Here is a 20,190-nt window from a genome sequence, read left to right as displayed (position 1 = left end):
CATATAAAAGCGCCAAAACATTAAAAAAAGGTATAAATGAGATATCGCTGTAATCGTCCTGACCCGAAGAATAAAACTGCTTTATCCATTTTACCAAACGCGGAACGGTATAAACGCCTCCCCCAAAAGAAATTCATGAATAGCTGGTTTTTGGTCATTCTGCCTCACAAAAATCGGAATAAAAAGCGATCAAAAAATGTTACGTGCCCAAATATGTTACCAATAAAAACGTCAACTCGTCCCGCAAAAAACAAGACCTCACATGACTCTGTGGACCAAAATATGGAAAAATTATAGGTCTCAAAATGTGGTAACGCAAAAAATATTTTTTGCAATAAAAAGCATCTTTCAGTGTGTGACGGCTGCCAATCATAAAAATCCGCTAAAAACCCGCTATAAAAGTAAATCAAACCCCCCTTCATTACCCCCTTAGTTAGGGAAAAATTTAAAAAATGTATTTATTTCCATTTTCCCATTAGGGTTAGGGCTAGGGCTAGGGTTAGGGCAAGGGTTAAGGCTACATTTAGGGTTGGGGCTAGTGTTAGGGCTAGGGTTAGGGTTAGGGCTAGGTTTAAGGCTACAGTTAGGGTTAAGGCTACAGTTAGGGTTGGGGCTAGGGTTAGGGTTTGGATTACATTTACGGTTGGGAATAGGGTTGGGATTAGGGTTAGGGGTGTGTCTGGGATAGAGGTGTGGTTAGGGTTACCGTTGGGATTAGGGTTAGGGGTGGGTTTGGATTAGGGTTTCAGTTATAATTGGGGGGTTTCCACTGTTTAGGCACATCAGGGGCTCTCCAAACGTGACATGGCGTCCGATCTCAATTCCAGCCAATTCTGCGTTGAAAAAGTAAAACAGTGCTCCTTCCCTTCCGAGCTCTCCCGTGTGCCCAAACAGGGGTTTACCCCAACATATGGGGTATCAGCATACTCAGGACAAATTGGACAACAACTTTTGGGGTCCAATTTTTCCTGTTACCCTTGGGAAAATACAAAACTGCGGGCTAAAACATAATTTTTTGAGGAAATTTTTTTTTTAATTTTCACGGCTCTGCGTTATAAACTAGTGAAACACTTGGGGGTTCCAAGTTCTCACAACACATCTAGATAAGTTCCTTGGGGGGTCTAGTTTCCAATATGGGGTTACTTGTGGGGGGGGGTTCTACTGTTTAGGTACATTAGGGGCTCTGCAAACGCAATGTGACGCCTGCAGACCTTTCCATCTAAGTCTGCATTCCAAATGATGCTCCTTCCCTTCCGAGCCCTCCCATGCACCCAAACGGTGGTTCCCCCCCACACATGGGGTATCAGCGTACTCAGGACAAATTGGACAACAACATTTAGGGTCCAATTTCTCCTGTTACCCTTGGGAAAATACAAAACTGGGGCTAAAAAATAATTTGTGTGGGAAAAAATGTTTAATTTTTACGGCTCTGCATTATAAACTTCTGTGAAGCCCTTGGTGGGTCAAAGTGCTCACCACACATCTAGATAAGTTCCTTAGGGGGTCTACTTTCCGAAATGGTGTCACTTGTGGGGGATTTCAATGTTTAGGCACATCAGTGGCTCTCCAAATGCAACATGGCGTCCCATCTCAAATCCTGTCAATTTTGCATTGAAAAGTCAAACGGCGCTCCTTCCCTTCCAAGTTCTCCCATGCGCCCAAACAGTGGTTTACTCCCACATATGGGGTATCAGCGTACTCAGGACAAATTGTACAACAACTTTTGGGGTCCATTTTCTCCTGTTACCCTTGGTAAAATAAAACAAATTGGAGCTGAAGTAAATTTTTTGTGAAAAAAAAGTTAAATGTTCATTATTATTTAAACATTCCAAAAATTCCTGTGAAACACCTGAAGGGTTAATAAACTTCTTGAATGTGGTTTTGAGCACCTTGAGGGATGCAGTTTTTAGAATGGTGTCACACTTGGGTATTTTCTATCATATAGACCCCTCAAAATGACTTCAAATGAGATGTGGTCCCTAAAAAAAATGGTGTTGTAAAAATGATAAATTGCTGGTCAAATTTAACCCTTATAACTCCCTAACAAAAAAAAATTTTGTTTCCAAAATTGTGCTGATGTAAAGTAGACATGTGGAAAATGCTACTTATTAAGTATTTTGTGTGACATCTCTCTGTGATTTAATTGCATAAAAATTCAAAGTTGGAAAATTGCGAAATTTTCAAAATTTTCACCAATAAACGCAGGCAATATCAAAGAAATTTTACCACTGTCACGAATTACAATATGTCATGAGAAAACAGTGTCAGAATCACTGGGATCCGTTGAAGTGTTCCAGAGTTATAACCTCATAAAGGGACAGTGGTCAGAATTGTAAAAATTGGCCCGGTCATTAACGTGCAAACCACCCTTGGGGGTAAAGGGGTTAAATGCCGCTGTCAAACTCTGACAGTGGAATTTAACAAGTGCTCCCGGCCATCCAGCCGTAAATGAGAGCACCAGTGACCCCTGTCACGTGATTGGGGGTCATTGGCGCATCGGCATGACAACCAGAGGTCTCCTTGAGACCTCTATGGTTGTTGATATCAGATTGCTGTGAGCACCACTCTGTGGTCAGCGCTCATAGCAATGCTGTAATCAGGGCCGCCATCAGGGCATTACAGGCATCACTGCCGTATGGGGCCGGGTGATGAGGAGCAAAAAGGGGGGCCCGAGCGAGCACGCTGGCAGCCGGTCCGGTCCGCGCTCTGCTCGGGCCCCCCCTGACATTTTTATTCAGGCTGCGGCTGCAGTGCCACTGTGCTGTGCCTGCTGTCTCTAAATGAGCCTTGTACCTTTAAGGCGGCGGTGATTCATGGGCCCGCCCGCCGCAAGTAAGTGACGTCACACGCTGCCCTGCTCCACTTCCTCATTCCGGGACCAGAGCAGAGCAGCGTGCGGCGGCACACCACGTGGACGGCGGAGGCCGAGGGAGCAGAGAAGAGGCAGCGGGGGACCACCGGACGACGAGGGACCCGGCGGAGGAGAAGAGGCAGGCGGCAGCGGGGGACCGGTCACCGGCAGAGGAGAAGAGGGCAGAGGCAAGCGCCGGCGGCAGCAGGGCCCGGGGGACCGGCAGAGCAGAGGAGAAGAGGCAAGCACCGGCGGCAGCGGGGCCCGGGGGACCGGCAGAGCAGAGGAGAAGAGGCAAGCACCGGCGGCAGCGGGGCCCAGGGGACCGGCAGAGCAGAGGAGAAGAGGCAAGCACCGGCAGCAGCGGGGACCGGCAGAGCAGAGGAGAAGAGGCAAGCGCCGGCGGCAGCGGGGCCCGGGGGACCTGTAAGTGGGGCAGAAATGCTGGACACAGTGGGGCAGAAATGCTGGACTCAGTGGGGCAGAAATGCTGGACACAGTGGGGCAGAAATGCTGGACTCAGTGGGGCAGAAATGCTGGACACAGTGGGGCAGAAATGCTGGATTCAGTGGGGCAGAAATGCTGGACACAGTGGGGCAGAAATGCTGGACTCAGTGGGGCAGAAATGCTGGACTCAGTGGGGCAGAAATGCTGGACACACAGTGGGGCAGAAATGCTGGACACACAGTGGGGCAGAAATGCTGGACTCAGTGGGGCAGAAATGCTGGACTCAGTGGGGCAGAAATGCTGGACACAGTGGGGCAGAAATGCTGGACTCAGTTGGGCAGAAATGCTGGACTCAGTGGGGCAGAAATGCTGGACACAGTGGGGCAGAAATGCTGGACTCAGTTGGGCAGAAATGCTGGACACAGTGGGGCAGAAATGCTGGACTCAGTGGGGCAGAAATGCTGGACACAGTGGGGCAGAAATGCTGGACTCAGTGGGGCAGAAATGCTGGACTCAGTGGGGCAGAAATGCTGGACTCAGTGGGGCAGAAATGCTGGACACAGTGGGGCAGAAATGCTGGACACAGTGGGGCAGAAATGCTGGACACACAGTGGGGCAGAAATGCTGGACTCAGTGGGGCAGAAATGCTGGACTCAGTGGGGCAGAAATGCTGGACACAGTGGGGCAGAAATGCTGGACACAGTGGGGCAGAAATGCTGGACTCAGTTGGGCAGAAATGCTGGACACAGTGGGGCAGAAATGCTGGACACAGTGGGGCAGAAATGCTGGACACAGTGGGGCAGAAATGCTGGACTCAGTTGGGCAGAAATGCTGGACACAGTGGGGCAGAAATGCTGGACTCAGTGGGGCAGAAATGCTGGACACAGTGGGGCAGAAATGCTGGACTCAGTGGGGCAGAAATGCTGGACTCAGTGGGGCAGAAATGCTGGACTCAGTGGGGCAGAAATGCTGGACACAGTGGGGCAGAAATGCTGGACACAGTGGGGCAGAAATGCTGGACACACAGTGGGGCAGAAATGCTGGACTCAGTGGGGCAGAAATGCTGGACACAGTGGGGCAGAAATGCTGGACTCAGTGGGGCAGAAATGCTGGACACAGTGGGGCAGAAATGCTGGACTCAGTTGGGGAGAAATGCTGGACACAGTGGGGCAGAAATGCTGGACACAGTGGGGCAGAAATGCTGGACTCAGTGGGGCAGAATGCTGGACACAGTGGGGCAGAAATGCTGGACTCAGTGGGGCAGAAATGCTGGACTCAGTTGGGCAGAAATGTTGGACACAGTGGGGCAGAAATGCTGGACACACAGTGGGGCAGAAATGCTGGACTCAGTGGGGCAGAAATGCTGGACACAGTGGGGCAGAAATGCTGGACTCAGTGGGGCAGAAATGCTGGACACAGTGGGGCAGAAATGCTGGACTCAGTTGGGCAGAAATGCTGGACTCAGTGGGGCAGAAATGCTGGACTCAGTGGGGCAGAAATGCTGGACTCAGTGGGGCAGAATGCTGGACACAGTGGGGCAGAAATGCTGGACTCAGTGGGGCAGAAATGCTGGACTCAGTTGGGCAGAAATGCTGGACACAGTGGGGCAGAAATGCTGGACACAGTGGGGCAGAAATGCTGGACTCAGTGGGGCAGAAATGCTGGACACAGTGGGGCAGAAATGCTGGACTCAGTGGGGCAGAAATGCTGGACTCAGTTGGGCAGAAATGCTGGACACAGTGGGGCAGAAATGCTGGACTCAGTGGGGCAGAAATGCTGGACTCAGTGGGGCAGAAATGCTGGACACAGTGGGGCAGAAATGCTGGACACAGTGGGGCAGAATGCTGGACACAGTGGGGCAGAATGCTGGACACAGTGGGGCAGAAATGCTGGACTCAGTGGGGCAGAAATGCTGGACTCAGTGGGGCAGAAATGCTGGACACAGTGGGGCAGAAATGCTGGACACAGTGGGGCAGAAATGCTGGACACAGTGGGGCAGAAATGCTGGACTCAGTGGGGCAGAATGCTGGACTCAGTGGGGCAGAAATGCTGTACTCAGTGGGGCAGAAATGCTGGACACAGTGGGGCAGAAATGCTGGACTCAGTGGGGCAGAATGCTGGACACAGTGGGGCAGAAATGCTGGACTCAGTGGGGCAGAAATGCTGGACACAGTGGGGCAGAAATGCTGGACTCAGTGGACAGTGGGGCAGAAATGCTGGACACAGTGGGGCAGAAATGCTGGACACAGTGGGGCAGAAATGCTGGACTCAGTGGGGCAGAAATGCTGGACACAGTGGGGCAGAAATGCTGGACACAGTGGGGCAGAAATGCTGGACACAGTGACAGGGGCAGAATGCTGGACACAGTGACAGGGGCAGAATGCTGGACACAGTGACAGGGGTAGAATGCTGGACACAGTGACAGGGGCAGAATGCTGGACACAGGGGCAGACTGTGAGACCCGGGGGCAGAATGCTGGACATTCGGGCAGAATGCTGGAAATTGGGGCAGAATGCGAGACACGGGGCAGAATGGAGATACAGGGCATGATTGGAGACACGGGGCAGGATGAAAGACATGGGGGCATGACTGGAGACAGATGGGGGAGGATTGGAGACAGATGGGGCAGAATGGAGACACAGGGGGCATGATTGGAGACAAGTGGCTGGATTTCAGACATGGGGGCATGGTTGGAGACATAGGGGGCAGAATGGAGACATGGGGCATGATTGGAGACAGATCGTGCAGGATCATGGGGCAGGATGGATATGATGCAGAAAGATGGGGCAGGATGGAGAGATCACATGGGGCGATCATATGGGGCAGGATGGGGAGATCATATGGGGCAGAATGGATACTCATGAGGGCAGGATGGGAGAACATGTGGCTGACGCCAGGAATGAGACACACGGTGGCCAGGCTGGGGGATATTATTACCATAGGGGCTAATTTAGGGATATTATTACTGCAGTGATGTATTTATTTTATTTTTTGAGGACACGGTTTTAAATGGGGGGGCGGTCCTGTTACTGTGTAGAGTGACACTATGTCGCCTCTTTTTCTTCATGTGGTGTAATGTAGAAGGTGGGAAAAATTAAGTAATGTATTCTACAAGCGGAGCTCGAGATAACTGTGTTATTTCCTGCAGAGAGAAGTCCTGGCTGGATTAAATGATGGCGGTCTGTGCTGGATGAAAGATGAAGGACTTCACCTAGAGACGTCACTGGTGAGTCAGTGTGTTACCTATACACTGACACTATACACTGTATACTGTATACAGAGCTCCTGTGTATAATTTCATCATTGATCACTGTATTATCTGTACACAGACACTGCATACTAAGTACAGATCTCCTGTGTATAATGGCACTTATGGTGATAGTATGGTGCTTTTTTTTAATTACTGATCAGAATTGTAGTATTCAGTCACTATGTGGTGGTAATATGTGGTCTGGACATGGTGTTGCGGTATTTGTTCCTTGTATGTGATATTATCCGATCACTGTGGTGGTAATATGTCATCTGGTCATGGTGTAGCGGTATTTGTTCCTTGCATGTGATATTATTGGTCATTTTAAAAATTGAAAAATAAATAAAAATATACCTAAATTGTATTGCATATTTTAACAAATATTTAATAGGTTACAGTAGAGTAGGGCCCGGCCAAAAGTGTCTACCATGTTATGGTGGCGGCTTAAAAAATCTTTTGGCCAAAACAAAAGCTGCTGGCTATATTTATGATCTGGTGATGGGAACTGTTGATGTGTGATAGGTGAGAAGTGGAGTTTTTCCAAGAGAGAGCGGTGGGTCTGTGGACAGTTCGAGGGGTGGAGTGTGGAGGCGGGGCTGGGGTGGAGCCTGGGCGGAGTCTCAAGGGGGCCCCGAAAATTTTGCCAGTATGGGGCCCCGAAATTTCTAGTGGCAGCCCTGGCTGTAATTCTGCTACATAGAGGCCATCTGAGCATCGCCTCTATGTAGCAGATACAATCAAGCTGTGGCAGCTTCTAGCCTCCCATGGAGGCTATTGAAGCATGGAAAAAGTAAAAAAAATGTTTTTTATATAAAAGTTGAAATCACCCCCATTTCGACCCAATTCAAAATAAAACAATAAAAAAAATCAAACATACACATATTTGGTATCACCGCATTCAGAATCGCCTGATCTATCAATAAAAAAAAATGTGTTAACCTGATCGCTAAACGGCGTAGTGAGAAAAAATTCAAAACGCCACAGTTACTTTTTTTTGGTTGCCACAACATTGCATTAGAATGCAATAACGGGCGATCAAAAGAACGTATCTGCACCAAAATGGTATCATTAAAAACGTCAGCTCGGCAAACAAAAAATAAACCCTCACGCAACCCGAGATCACGAAAAATGGAGACTCTACGGGGAAAATTGTGCAATTTTTTTTTTTAGCAAAGTTTGGAATTTTTCTTCACCACATAGATAAAAAAAAAACTTAGACATGTTTGGTGTCTGAACTCGTAATGACTTGGAGAGTCATAATGGCAGTTCAGTTTTAGTATTTAGTGAACCTAGCAAAAAATCCTAACAAAAAACAAGTGTGGGATTGCACTTTTTTGCAATTTCATCGCACTTGGAATTTTCTTCCCGTTTTCTAGTACACAACATGGTAAAACCAAAGGTGTTGTTCAAAAGTGCAACTCAAGCCCTCACATGGCCATATTGACGGAAAAACAAAAAAGTTATGGCTCTGGGAAGAAGGGGAGTGAAAAACGAAAACGCAAAAAGCTTCGGGGGTTAAGTGGTAATTGATATTGTTATACAGTGTGAGGGAACATTGTCTTCCCATGCCGCGTCTGCATCTGCTACAGACAACTCTCAAGAAAGAACCCTGGTAAAGTAGACGTTCAGAACTCAGAAGCTACTAAAATGTATTCCATTGGGGACAAGATATCATGTTCTACTAAGGCTGTCCTTTATATTATCAAAGGCCCATGCGATAAAACTTATGTAGGACACACAGAAAGGAAATTGTCACGAAGGATCAATGAACACATGAAGAACATCAAAAATGGATTTGAAGGACACCCGCTGTCAGAACATTTTAGGGCTATACATAATCAGTCATATAAAGGGCTAGAAGAATATTTTGGTATCCAAGTTGTTCCTATGCATTGGAGAGGGGACGATCATATAGGCCGCATGTCAAGAGCAGAGTCCAAATGGATCTTCCTTCTGGATAGCTTGGACCCAAAAGGCCTCAATTTTGAAATCGAGTTATGTGCCTTCTAATGTCTAACACATGTATATGAAAAAATATATTTTTTTAATGCCCCTCGGTTCTTCTCAGATTTTTAAATGACAAACTGTTATTACCACACAATCTATATATATAATTGTCTAAGGGTCACTTCCGTCTGTCTGTCTGTCCTTCTGTCACGGTTATTCATTCGCTGATTGGTCTCGGCAGCTGCCTGTCATGGCTGCCGTGACCAATCAGCGACAGGCACAGTCCGATTAGTCCCTCCCCTACTCCCCTGCACTCACTGCCCGGCGCTCGCTCCGTAATCCCCTCCACTCACCGCTCACACAGGGTTAATAGCAGCGGTAATGGCCTGCGGTGTAATGCACTTCGTTACCGCTGCTATTAACCCTGTGTGTCCCTGTGATGCCTGTGCAGCATCAATAGTAAAAATATGTCATGTTAAAAATAATTTAAAAAAAAACAAAAAACCTGCTATACTCACCCTCCGCCGCGTTTCCCGCTCCTCGCCACGCTCCCGGGACCGTTCCACTGCAAGCGGCAGCTTCCTGTCTCAGGGCTGGTGTGCGACAAGGACCTGCCGTGACTTCATGGTCATGTGACCGCGACGTCATCATAGGTCCTGCTCACACCAGCCCTGGGACCGGAAGCTGCCGCTTGCAATGGAGCGGTCCCGGGAGCGTGGCGAGGAGCGGGAAAGGCGGCGGAAGGTGAGTATAGCAGGACTTCCAACGGGCCTTCGGAAGGTGAGTATATGTTTGTTTTTTTTAAGTCTCTATACTACGTGGCTCTGTGCTGGGCAATATACTACGTGCCTGGGCAATATACTACGTGGCTCTGCTATATACTATGTGGCTGGGCAATATACTACGTGACTGGGCAATATACTACGTGGCTCTGCTATATACTACGTGACTGGCCAATATACTATGTGACTGGGCAACATACTACGTGACTGGGAAATATACTACGTAGCTGGGCAATATACTACGTCAATGGGCAATATACTACGTGACTGGGCAATATACTACGTGGGCTGGGCAATATACTACGTGACTGGGCAATATACTACGTCGCTGGGCAATATACTAGGTGGGCTAGGCAATATATTACGTGGGCTGGCCAATATACTACGTGGGCTGGCCAATATACTACGTGGCTGGCCAATATACTACGTGGCTGGCCAATATACTACGTGGGCTGTGCAATATACTACGTGGCTGGGCAATATACTACATGGGCTGGGCAATATACTACGTGGCTGGGCAATATACTACGTGGCTGGGCAATATACTACGTGGACATGCATATTCTAGAATACCCGATGCGTTAGAATCGGGCCACCATCTAGTCTACTATATAATTGTCTAAGGGTCACTTCCATCTGTCCTTCAAGGTGCTCAAGTACTGGCCAGCCCAGGCATCAGACATGAACATCATTGAGCATGTTTGAAGTAGGATGAAAGAGGAAGCTTGGAAGACAAAACCAAAGAATTTAGATAAACTCTGGGAGTCATGTAAGACTGCATTCTTTGCTATTCCTGATGACTTAATAAATTGTATGAATCATTGTTGAACCGCATGGATGTAGTCCTTCAAACTCATGGAAATCACACAAAATATTAAATGTGACTCTAATAGCACCACAACTTTATTCACCAATGTTATGCAACATGTATTTGTATTTTAAGTTAATTATTTGTTTGAATATCACATTACTTTCTGTGGGCGACAAAACTTTTTGTCTTGCCAAAATCTGACCATTCTGTGTCCATTAACTGATCAATATTTCTGCAATGATGCCAATTTATTTTCTTAACCTAAACCACATTTCGGAGGGGTTCAGCTTTCAAAAGAATAATTTATACAACCAATGGATGAATTTAACGTCAGGTTATAAGCTTTTATTTACATAACATGGATAAGCGAACTTCTGTCAGGGAGTATAGATGAAGTGTGCATTCCTCCATCTCTAAGGACGCAGCTCTCAACGTTAACCCCTTCCAGCCACATCGCTGCAAGCAGGACTTTCATGTTAACTCAGTTAACAGAGTACTTTTAATTTTAAAGTTTAATAACACTGTGTCACCAATGAGAACACCTTGAAGCATGCGCATGAGGTTTTAAACTTGGCTGGAAGCCTGTATAGACTTACTTATCTATACTTTACATTGTATCACAGTGTCAGATCTTCAGTGTTGTCCCATGAAACTATATAATAAAATATTTACAAAAATGTGTGGGGGTGTACTGATTTTTGTGAAATAGTGTGTGTGTTTATATAAGTTTGAAAAAAGCTCACACTTAGAGCCGAAACGTCGCACAAATGGACCATTAAAACCCTAGTCCGTGCCTTCATCATCTCCCGCCTCGACTACTGTAACCTCCTGCTCTGTGGCCTCCCCTCTAACACTCTCGCACCCCTCCAATCTATTCTAAACTCTGCTGCCTTACTAATCCACCTATCCCCCCACTATTCGCCGGCCTCTCCCCTCTGTCAATTCCTGCACTGGCTCCCCATTACCCAGAGACTCCAGTACAAAAGCCTAACCATGACGTACAAAGCCATCCACAACCTGTCTCCTCCATACATCTGTGACCTCGTCTCCCGGTACTTTCCTGCACGCAACCTCCGATCCTCACAAGATCTCCTTCTCTACTCCCCTCTTATCTCCTCTTCCCACAATCGTATACAAGATTTCTCTCGCGTATCACCCCTACTCTGGAACTCTCTACCACAACATATCAGACTCTCGCCTACCATTGAAACCTGCAAAAAGAACCTGAAGACCCACCTCTTCCGACAAGCCTACAACCTGCAGTAACCACCGATCGACCAAACCGCTGCACGGCCAGCTCTACCCTCACCTACTGTATCCTCGCCCATCCCTTGTAGATTGTCAACTTTTTTTCTGAATTTGTGACAATTTTCTTATCTGCTGTTTGCTCACTGTTACATACATGTGTACTTATGTTACTGTTGGTTTGTTATCCCTGTTCTACCCTATCATTCCGTTTCCCATACCCTTTGTCCTTTTCCCTACCCCCTCCCATCATTACAATCTGTTTTCTTGTTTTTTTTTTCCCCCAATTTAAATGTCACTCACTGTATTTTCAGAAAAACTTACATTCAGTAATGTTGTATCGTAATTTTTTCGCTTTCAAAGTAAAGAATTTACAAAAAAATATATATGTAATTAAAACAGCCTTTTTGCACTAAAGCGATGGTGTGCTGCTTCTTCATTTTGTAGCATTATAAGGACTGGCATACACACACACACACACACACACACACACACACACACACACACACACACACACACTGCAGTGCAGGCACATCCTTCTCTGTGGTGGTCACTGGTCAGTATGAGGATTCTGAATGGAGCACGTGACCTCCAGCCCTGCCGGCATTCTGATCCCGCCTACACATGCATGTGATTGGTCACATGGTCATGACGTCACTGAAGGTCCTTTAGCTTGCTCGGATTTAGCTATTACCGAAAAGATGGCGTCCTTAGTGCAGAAGTGAGGAGCGGGCCGGCGTCCCTGACACGAAGCACAGCAGCTCTGGTGTAGCGGAACCTGAGGAGCCGGGAGCTCGTTCCCAGGAGCAGTGGCCGGCTGAGGGCAGGTGACAGTCCGCGGGTACACGCTTAGTCCTCCGCCTCCTGTGGATGTGAAGCTGCTGTTCTGTGTATGTGGTGCCCGGAATGTGTTGTGTATTGGGGCCGAGTGCACTGATACCCCCTGTACTGCCCCGTGGTTGGTGCTCACTCCTCAGTGTTATCAGCCACAGGGCGGCGCTGTCCTGACTGCTCTACCAGCTCCGCTCAGTGATGAGAAGAGGCAGTGGCATAAGTGTCCTTTCCTCTGTGCCAGCCTGACCCTCACCCGTGTCCATGCCTCAGCGGAGCTGCCTGGCAATCTGTAGACACAGACCGGCCGTCACATCACGTGTAGTGAGCACCTAAACAGTGACATACAAGACTGTAGGGTCCAGCCGTGGTCCGTGCGCTCCCTTGCTGCGGGGGGCCCGGCCGTGGTCCGCGCGCTCTTCCCGGCTGCGTGGGGGCCGGCCGTGGTCCGCGCGCTCCCTTGCTGCGGGGGGCCCGGCCGTGGTCCGCGCGCTCTTCCCGGCTGCGTGGGGGCCGGCCGTGGTCCGCGCGCTCTTCCCGGCTGCGTGGGGGCCGGCCGTGGTCCGCGCGCTCTTCCCGGCTGCGTGGGGGCCGGCCGTGGTCCGCGCGCTCTTCCCGGCTACGTGGGGGCCGGCCGTGGTCCGCGCGCTCTTCCCGGCTGCGTGGGGGCCGGCCGTGGTCCGCGCGCTCTTCCCGGCTACGTGGGGGCCGGCCGTGGTCCGCGCGCTCTTCCCGGCTGCGTGGGGGCCGGCCGTGGTCCGCGCGCTCTTCCCGGCTGCGTGGGGGCCGGCCGTGGTCCGTGCGCTCCCTTGCTGCGGGGGGCCCGGCCGTGGTCCGCGCGCTCTTCCCGGCTGCGTGGGGGCCGGCCGTGGTCCGCGCGCTCCCTTGCTGCGGGGGGCCCGGCCGTGGTCCGCGCGCTCTTCCCGGCTGCGTGGGGGCCGGCCGTGGTCCGCGCGCTCTTCCCGGCTGCGTGGGGGCCGGCCGTGGTCCGCGCGCTCTTCCCGGCTGCGTGGGGGCCGGCCGTGGTCCGCGCGCTCTTCCCGGCTGCGTGGGGGCCGGCCGTGGTCCGCGCGCTCTTCCCGGCTGCGTGGGGGCCGGCCGTGGTCCGCGCGCTCTTCCCGGCTGCGTGGGGGCCGGCCGTGGTCCGCGCGCTCTTCCCGGCTGCGTGGGGGCCGGCCGTGGTCCGCGCGCTCTTCCCGGCTGCGTGGGGGCCGGCCGTGGTCCGCGCGCTCTTCCCGGCTGCGTGGGGGCCGGCCGTGGTCCGCGCGCTCTTCCCGGCTGCGTGGGGGCCGGCCGTGGTCCGCGCGCTCTTCCCGGCTGCGTGGGGGCCGGCCGTGGTCCGCGCGCTCTTCCCGGCTGCGTGGGGGCCGGCCGTGGTCCGCGCGCTCTTCCCGGCTGCGTGGGGGCCGGCCGTGGTCCGCGCGCTCTTCCCGGCTGCGTGGGGGCCGGCCGTGGTCCGCGCGCTCTTCCCGGCTGCGTGGGGGCCGGCCGTGGTCCGCGCGCTCCCCGGCTGCGTGGGGGCCGGCCGTGGTCCGCGCGCTCCCTGGCTGCAGGGCCAGTGTAATCTCTGTATGACAGCCTCTGGCCTGTCACCTGGCTTCTACCTCACTGTGTCTGTAACAGCTGATTTGACCTCGTGGGTGCAGGTTGCTGAGGAATCACACAACCTATTTTTGTTCGCACGATACATGGTCAAAATTTCCGCTTACCTGCAGCATAAACATGTCCACCACCACTGACTGCAGAAGAGCTTCTGACTGGTGGGGCTTCTCCCCAAAGCTGCGCCTTCATTTATTGTAAAGGGGGGTCCAAGATCAACAATGAAAGGGCTGTATATTGGGAGGAAAACGACAAAAATATAATAAAATTAGCATAACTGACTTGTTAAATCACCTGCCACACCAGTGCTCTCTGCAGTGATGGTATCCTATCCACACGTGATCACTTAACCCATCGCTGGCTGTAACTGTCCCCACCCACTGAGTCAGGTAAGCACAGACCTGTGGAGAGCCCCTGCGCAGTGGGGCTGGACGTTTAACAGGTTTTGGCATTCCCACTGCCATTGCTTTTGAGGAGCTAGTGGGAATGCCAATATTTTCAAGCCAGAGAGTCCCTTTAATGTGTATAGAGAACACCTTTTAAAGGGGTTTTCTCATTTCAGAAATCATTACATTATAAGCTGCGGTGGTTATAGCCAAACAAACTGGATGTTACTTGCCCTCCCCAGGTCTAATTCCAGCTCTCCTCCACTGCTCCAGTCCCTTGTTTGTCTGCAGCGCTGATGTCATGTTGACAGCACTGCAGCTGATCAGAGCTCAGCGGCTTATACCATCTACATGGGCGGAGCTGCTGAGTTCAGTGATTGGCTGCAGTGCTATCAAAGTGACATCATTGCTGCAGACAGAGGCAATGGTTGAGAACTGATGCTGGACCGGGAGAGGGAAAGAAATACCAAATTTTATTATAACTACCAAGGATTATGACCTAAGGAACTGCAGGCTAATCCCATTTTTGTGGGATCCTACTATTAGATATCTGTCCACAGAATGCATGTTCTACTAAAAGCTATTCCAAACAAGCTCTACACATCACCAGTGCTTCAGCTGAGCGCACATGTATTCTCAATGGGGAGAGTGGAATAAGCCACTGCAAGATGCCTATGGCGGCGACTTGTGCTTGACAGCAAAGGAATCTGCAACTTAAAATCCAACATCCCAATCCTTTTGTTTTAGCCCTACATGTGCCATCAGAGTGAAAGTAGTGAGGACACAATGATAATTGGCTAGTTTGAGACTTACAGGTAGAAAGCTAATGGCCATAGTCTTGCACACAAGCCTTATTCCAGTCTATCCGGATCACACACGAGACGGGTTCTTATTGCAAAAGTATCTTGTAATGTAGACTTACAGAAAGAGAGATTAGTGCGATATTTGCAGTGTGGACCTCTTACTACATCCAATCCTATTTACCACTGTTCATACTACTATCCAACAAAATGCTAAGCAGAGAGCTGCAAGAATCATTACTGCTTTTTCACTGACCTTTTTGGCATAGTCGGGAATGGTGGCTTCGCAATGAAGCCCCATACAGTTTCTTCAGTTATTTTAAAGGGGTATTTTAACGGTATTAATTACTTTAGCTAGACAATATGAAAACAAGCAAGTTTGCAGTTGGCTGACTTTGTTTTTTCTATCTGCTGTCGTTCTGGTGTGAGAGCTTTTATCTTATATAGTGCACAGCTGGTTTCTAAGGCTACTTTCACACTTCCGTCGGTACCGGGCCGTCGCCATGCGTCGGCCCGACATACCAACGGACGTTGTGAAATAAATGAACAACGGGGGCAGCGGATGCAGTTTTTTAAAGCATCCGCTGCCCCATTGTAATGTCTGGGGAGGAGGGGGCGGAGTTTTGGCCGCGCATGCGCGGTCGAAAATGGCGGACGCACAAAAAAAGTTACATGGAACTTTTTTTGTGCCGACGGTCCGCCAAAACAGGACGCATCCGTCGCACGACGGATGCGACGTGTGGCCATACGTCGCAATGCGTCGCTAATGCAAGTCTATGGAGAAAAAACGCATCCGGCGGGCAACTTTGCAGGATGCGTTTTTTTCTCCAAAACGACGCATTGCGACAGACGTCACACGACGCAAGTGTGAAAGTAGCCTAAGCTGACCGGCCACCTATCCCCTGCCTAGAGTGCGCAACAGTTATATTCCAGTAGAGGGGTTAACGACTAAGATCCCAGCCACCTCTCTTCAGCCCATTGATTTATGTATAGCAGGTAGCTGTTCACCTCCCTCTCAGGTCCTGACAAGCTGCTGTTGCGAATCTTGCAAAATCACCCACCACCAGAGTCTGCAGCTTTCAAAACATGTCTACTAATCACTGCTCTCACTGTCCAGAGCTGTGTGCTTGTTCAAATGTCCTGTAATCTCTATGTGTAATTATACAGATAAGTGTAGTCTCCAAAGCAAACCACTGGATGCTGACTGTGTTAAAGCAGAACTGTAAAGCTCAGCACCAAGAAATGCTCTCGACAAAACTTTAGTTCCTTAAACCTTCCTAAATATGTATGTATTGTAGTTGCACCAAAACGCTCACAGATCACGTCTTCCCCGGTTGTCAGAATCACTCTGGTCCTCTTTTTGTTTACGTCACCTGAATTCCCATTCGCCAAATCACACAGGGGTTTACAACATGCCTCTATAGATTTACATTGTGAGGGCTCATACTCATCACCATGAAAAAAAAAGTTCAGATTCCAACCAGAAAAGTAAGGGTATGTTTCCACGTTCAGGAAATGCTGCGTGTTTGACGCTGCATAGAGACGCAGCGTCAAACACGCAGCGTCCAGATGTTACAGCATAGTGGAGGGGATTTAATGAAATCCCGTCTCCACTATGCGTGGTAACACGCATCCGGCGGCCCTACGATTCCGGACATGCGGCGCGTCTTTTTAGATCGCAGCATGTCCGTTTACCTTGCGGCGACGATGCGCCGCCGCAAGGTATAACACAGGGCCCTATGTGTGGGGTGCGATGATACCGGATGTGTGCAATGAACACATCCGGCATCATCGCGTCCCCAGAAGGGGGCTGAGCGATTTTTGCCACTCCGTCCAAACCGCCGGCCATCCTGAACGTGGACACGTACCCTAGGACTAGCGCCATGTGATTTTTATGAGTACAGTGCTATTTTTCACATCTAGCATCTGATTGACAACCGAATGCCATGCGATTACTATCCGATTGCAATGCAAATTTTTTTTTTTTTTTTTTTAAAGATGAGTTTTTATATAGAGTAATTCTGTAATTTACACATTTTTCAAAGGAAATATTCTTATTCTCCATCCACATACCTTTCTCTCTGTAGAGTAGATTTATGAAAAACCCGCATACAGTAAAATCACAGCGTGACCTGTTATAATAGATATATACACATAGAATAGATATGTATAAAGATGGCAGTGACATAAATAATTAGTGCAGTGCCTGTGCAGCTTACTTAACATGTATTTAATCAATTATTATTTTTCTGAAAAAAATGCCATGGGCTGATGTTTTTAGTACGGGTAGGGGACAATATCCATGACCCTATCTTAGGCTATTAATATCAACCTGCAGCTGTCTGCCGAGCCCTTTTTTTGTTATCATTTTTTGGGTGGTGGGGGAGTCCCCCTATTTTAATAGTAAATGTTAAGTATACAGCTGTGAGCTGATATTAATAGCCTGGAAACCTCCATGGATATTACCCTCTTCCTAGGCTATAAACATCTGCCTCCAGCTGTCTGCTTTTCCTCTGCTGGTTAATATAATGTTGGGGGATCCCATGCTATTTTTTTCAGAAAATTAATTTATCATGTATGTGTATATATATATATATATATATATATATATATATATATATATATATGTATATATATATATATATATATATATATATATATATATATATATATATATATATATATATATATATATATATATATGAATGTACAGCAAGCTACACAAGCACTGTACTAATTATACATATCACTGACCTCTTCATCTATCAGTGTGTAAAAATTGGACGGCACTCTCATGATCCGAGTGCTGTGCAATTTTTTTTTTTTTTTAATCACTGGCGAGTCTCGTCCAATATGTGGCAAATTGAGGCATGCTGCGATTTTTTTTTTTTTTTTTTTTTTTTTTTTTTTTTTTTTAATTTTTTTTTTTCCCCCCTCAGTCCGATTTCAGCTGAGCAAAACATAGCAGATGAGCTGTAACTCCTAGATTAACATTGGTCAGAGTGCAATCCGGTTATTAAAAAAAAAATCGGATTGCAGTTGTTTGTTTTTCTTGCAAATGAGTATGAGTCCTGGAAGCGACTTCCTGCTCATGTGCGAACCTATATGTGATCTGGCGAGTCGGAAGGGAACGGATGTTGCATGTGGCTTGCAGCCAGCGACACAAAATCCCATTTGAAGACAGGCATTTCTGTGTTTCAGTCACTGTAGGTCACCGGTCACCGTGCGATACCGCAGGAAATCATCAGATGTAACGTTGCAGTGATACTCGACACTTGTCGCCTTGTAACTTTGATCTTGGCTTTTAATGCTTGGGTTAAAAATTGCATTAGTTTTACTGCATCAGTTGTACAGGAGCCTTTACTAGAGCCAAGTTATATTTAATATAAATGTAAGGAAATTATGTGAAAATGATTATTGAGCTGTATGTAACCAAATTCTCTTGCATTGTAGGTAAAAGTAAAGCGGGATGTTGACGCTGGCAAGCAAGCTAAAGCGGGATGATGGTATGAAAGGGAGCAGAGCATCCAGCACAGCCTCTGACTCCACTCGCAGGGTATCCGTCCGAGACAGATTACTTGTTAAAGGTAATGCATTTTGCTTTCTCAAAATGTAATTAAATATGTATTGTTAAAAAAAAAAAAAAGTATAGCCAGTATTTCCAAACACTATGGTGGGAGAGTTATCAACACCGGGGCAAATAAAAAGTGAATTAGTTGCTCATATCAGAAAGATTACTCCTCTGATCTTCCGTAGACCTTGGGAAAGGTCGAAATTTAAAGGGGATACCTCAAGTTCTTAAATAGGAAAAATTGCAAAGTGCTTGTAAAACCAAGTAAGTTTGCAATTTGAGGGATGTCCACTACTAGGACAACCTCTTCTTGATGAAAAAGTTTGGCGATGATAAAAACAATAAATTATTCTCACCTGCCCTCCGGTGCTGTTCCTGCGGTGTCTGATTGCCATCTCCCAGGGGTCCCGTGTGGTTGTTGTGACCCCGGCGTCCTATCAGCGCTTGCGTCAGGCCGGCGTCACACACAGCGTAAAACAATACGGTCCGTATATTACGGCCGTAATACGCTGAAAAGTCCCCAAAAAAATGGTCCGTTGCTCCTCCGTAGGCAGGCTGTGTCAGCGTTTTTTGCGCATGGCATCCTCCGTATGTAATCCGTATGGCATCCGTACTGCGTGGTTTTCTCGCAGGCTTGCAAAACCAACATACCGCTATAGAAGTGATCCATGTGTCCCAAAAAGAAAAGAATATATATATATATATATATATATATATATATATATGTCAGTAGACACATATATGTATATATATTAATACTTATCCCAGCGCTATACAGCTTGAAAGCCGGTAATTCAATTACCGGCTTTTTCTTTCTCCTTCATAAAACCCGACATGATTTGAGACATGGTTTACATACAGTAAACCATGTCTTCTCTCCATTTTTTTTGCAGATTCCACACTACTAATGTCAGTAGTGTGTATCTGCAAAATTTGGCCGTTCTAGCTCTTAAAATAAAGGGTTAACTGGCGGAAAAAATTGGCGTGGGCTCCCGCGCAATTTTCTCCGCCAGAGTAGTAAAGCCAGTGACTGAGGGCAGATATTAATAGCCTGGAGAGGGTCCACGGTTATTGGCCCCCCCCTGGCTAAAAATATCTGCCCCCAGCCACCCCAGAACAGGCACATCTGGAAGATGCGCCTATTCTGGCACTTGGCCACTCTCTTCCCATTCCCGTGTAGCGGTGGGATATGGGGTAATGAAGGGTTAATGCCACCTTGCTATTGTAAGGTGACATTAAGCCTAATTAATAATGGAGAGGCGTCAATTATGACACCTATCCATTATTAATCCAATTGTAGTGAAGGGTTAAATAAAACACAAACACATTCTTTAAAATTATTTTAATGAAATAAAAACAATGGTTGTTGTAGTATTTTATTCAACGCCCAATCCAGTCACTGAAGACCCTCGTTCTGTGAGTAAAGAAACATAATAAACCAACAATATACTTACCCTCCGCAGATCTGTAACGTCCAACGATGTAAATCCTTCTGAAGGGGTTAAAACATTTTGCAGCAAGGAGCTGTGCTAATGCAGGCTGCTCCTCGCTGCAAAACCCCAGGGAATGAGGCTAAAAATAGATCAATGATCTATATTTAGCATCATTTGCGGTGAGGCGCCCTCTGCTGGCTGTTCATAGATCGTGGGAAATTACCTAGAAAGCTCCCT

At 48.1% G+C, this 20,190-nt stretch overlaps 2 protein-coding genes across 3 annotated transcripts in view; one reads left to right on the top strand and one right to left on the bottom strand.

Annotated features, from left to right (window-relative positions):
• Positions 1-12,008: 12,008 nt before the first annotated feature.
• Positions 12,009-20,190, top strand: part of UBE2F (ubiquitin conjugating enzyme E2 F (putative)) — a 272,936-nt gene continuing 264,754 nt past the window's right edge. Inside the window, exons 1-2 of one of the 2 annotated variants that reach the window (XM_069733384.1) lie at positions 12,009-12,160; positions 18,403-18,536. In XM_069733384.1, the coding sequence (XP_069589485.1) occupies positions 18,419-18,536 (118 nt within the window). In that variant the 5' untranslated portion in view covers positions 12,009-12,160; positions 18,403-18,418. Of the gene's footprint in view, positions 12,175-18,402; positions 18,537-20,190 lie in introns of both variants that reach the window. The other variant, XM_069733385.1, reaches the window with a different exon arrangement.
• Positions 12,497-13,888, bottom strand: LOC138646093 (serine/arginine repetitive matrix protein 3-like). The gene is made up of 2 exons (XM_069735559.1): positions 13,874-13,888; positions 12,497-13,711 (listed from the first exon to the last, which is right to left on the bottom strand). Exons 1-2 carry the CDS (start codon positions 13,886-13,888, stop codon positions 12,497-12,499), a joined length of 1,230 nt encoding a protein of 409 aa, XP_069591660.1.

Source organism: Ranitomeya imitator, chromosome 7 (genome assembly GCF_032444005.1).
Source record: "Ranitomeya imitator isolate aRanImi1 chromosome 7, aRanImi1.pri, whole genome shotgun sequence".
In the NCBI taxonomy this organism is placed as follows: Eukaryota; Metazoa; Chordata; class Amphibia; order Anura; family Dendrobatidae; genus Ranitomeya; species Ranitomeya imitator.
The sequence above is the reverse complement of the archived record's forward strand: the minus strand, read 5'-3'. Positions and strand labels throughout refer to the sequence as shown.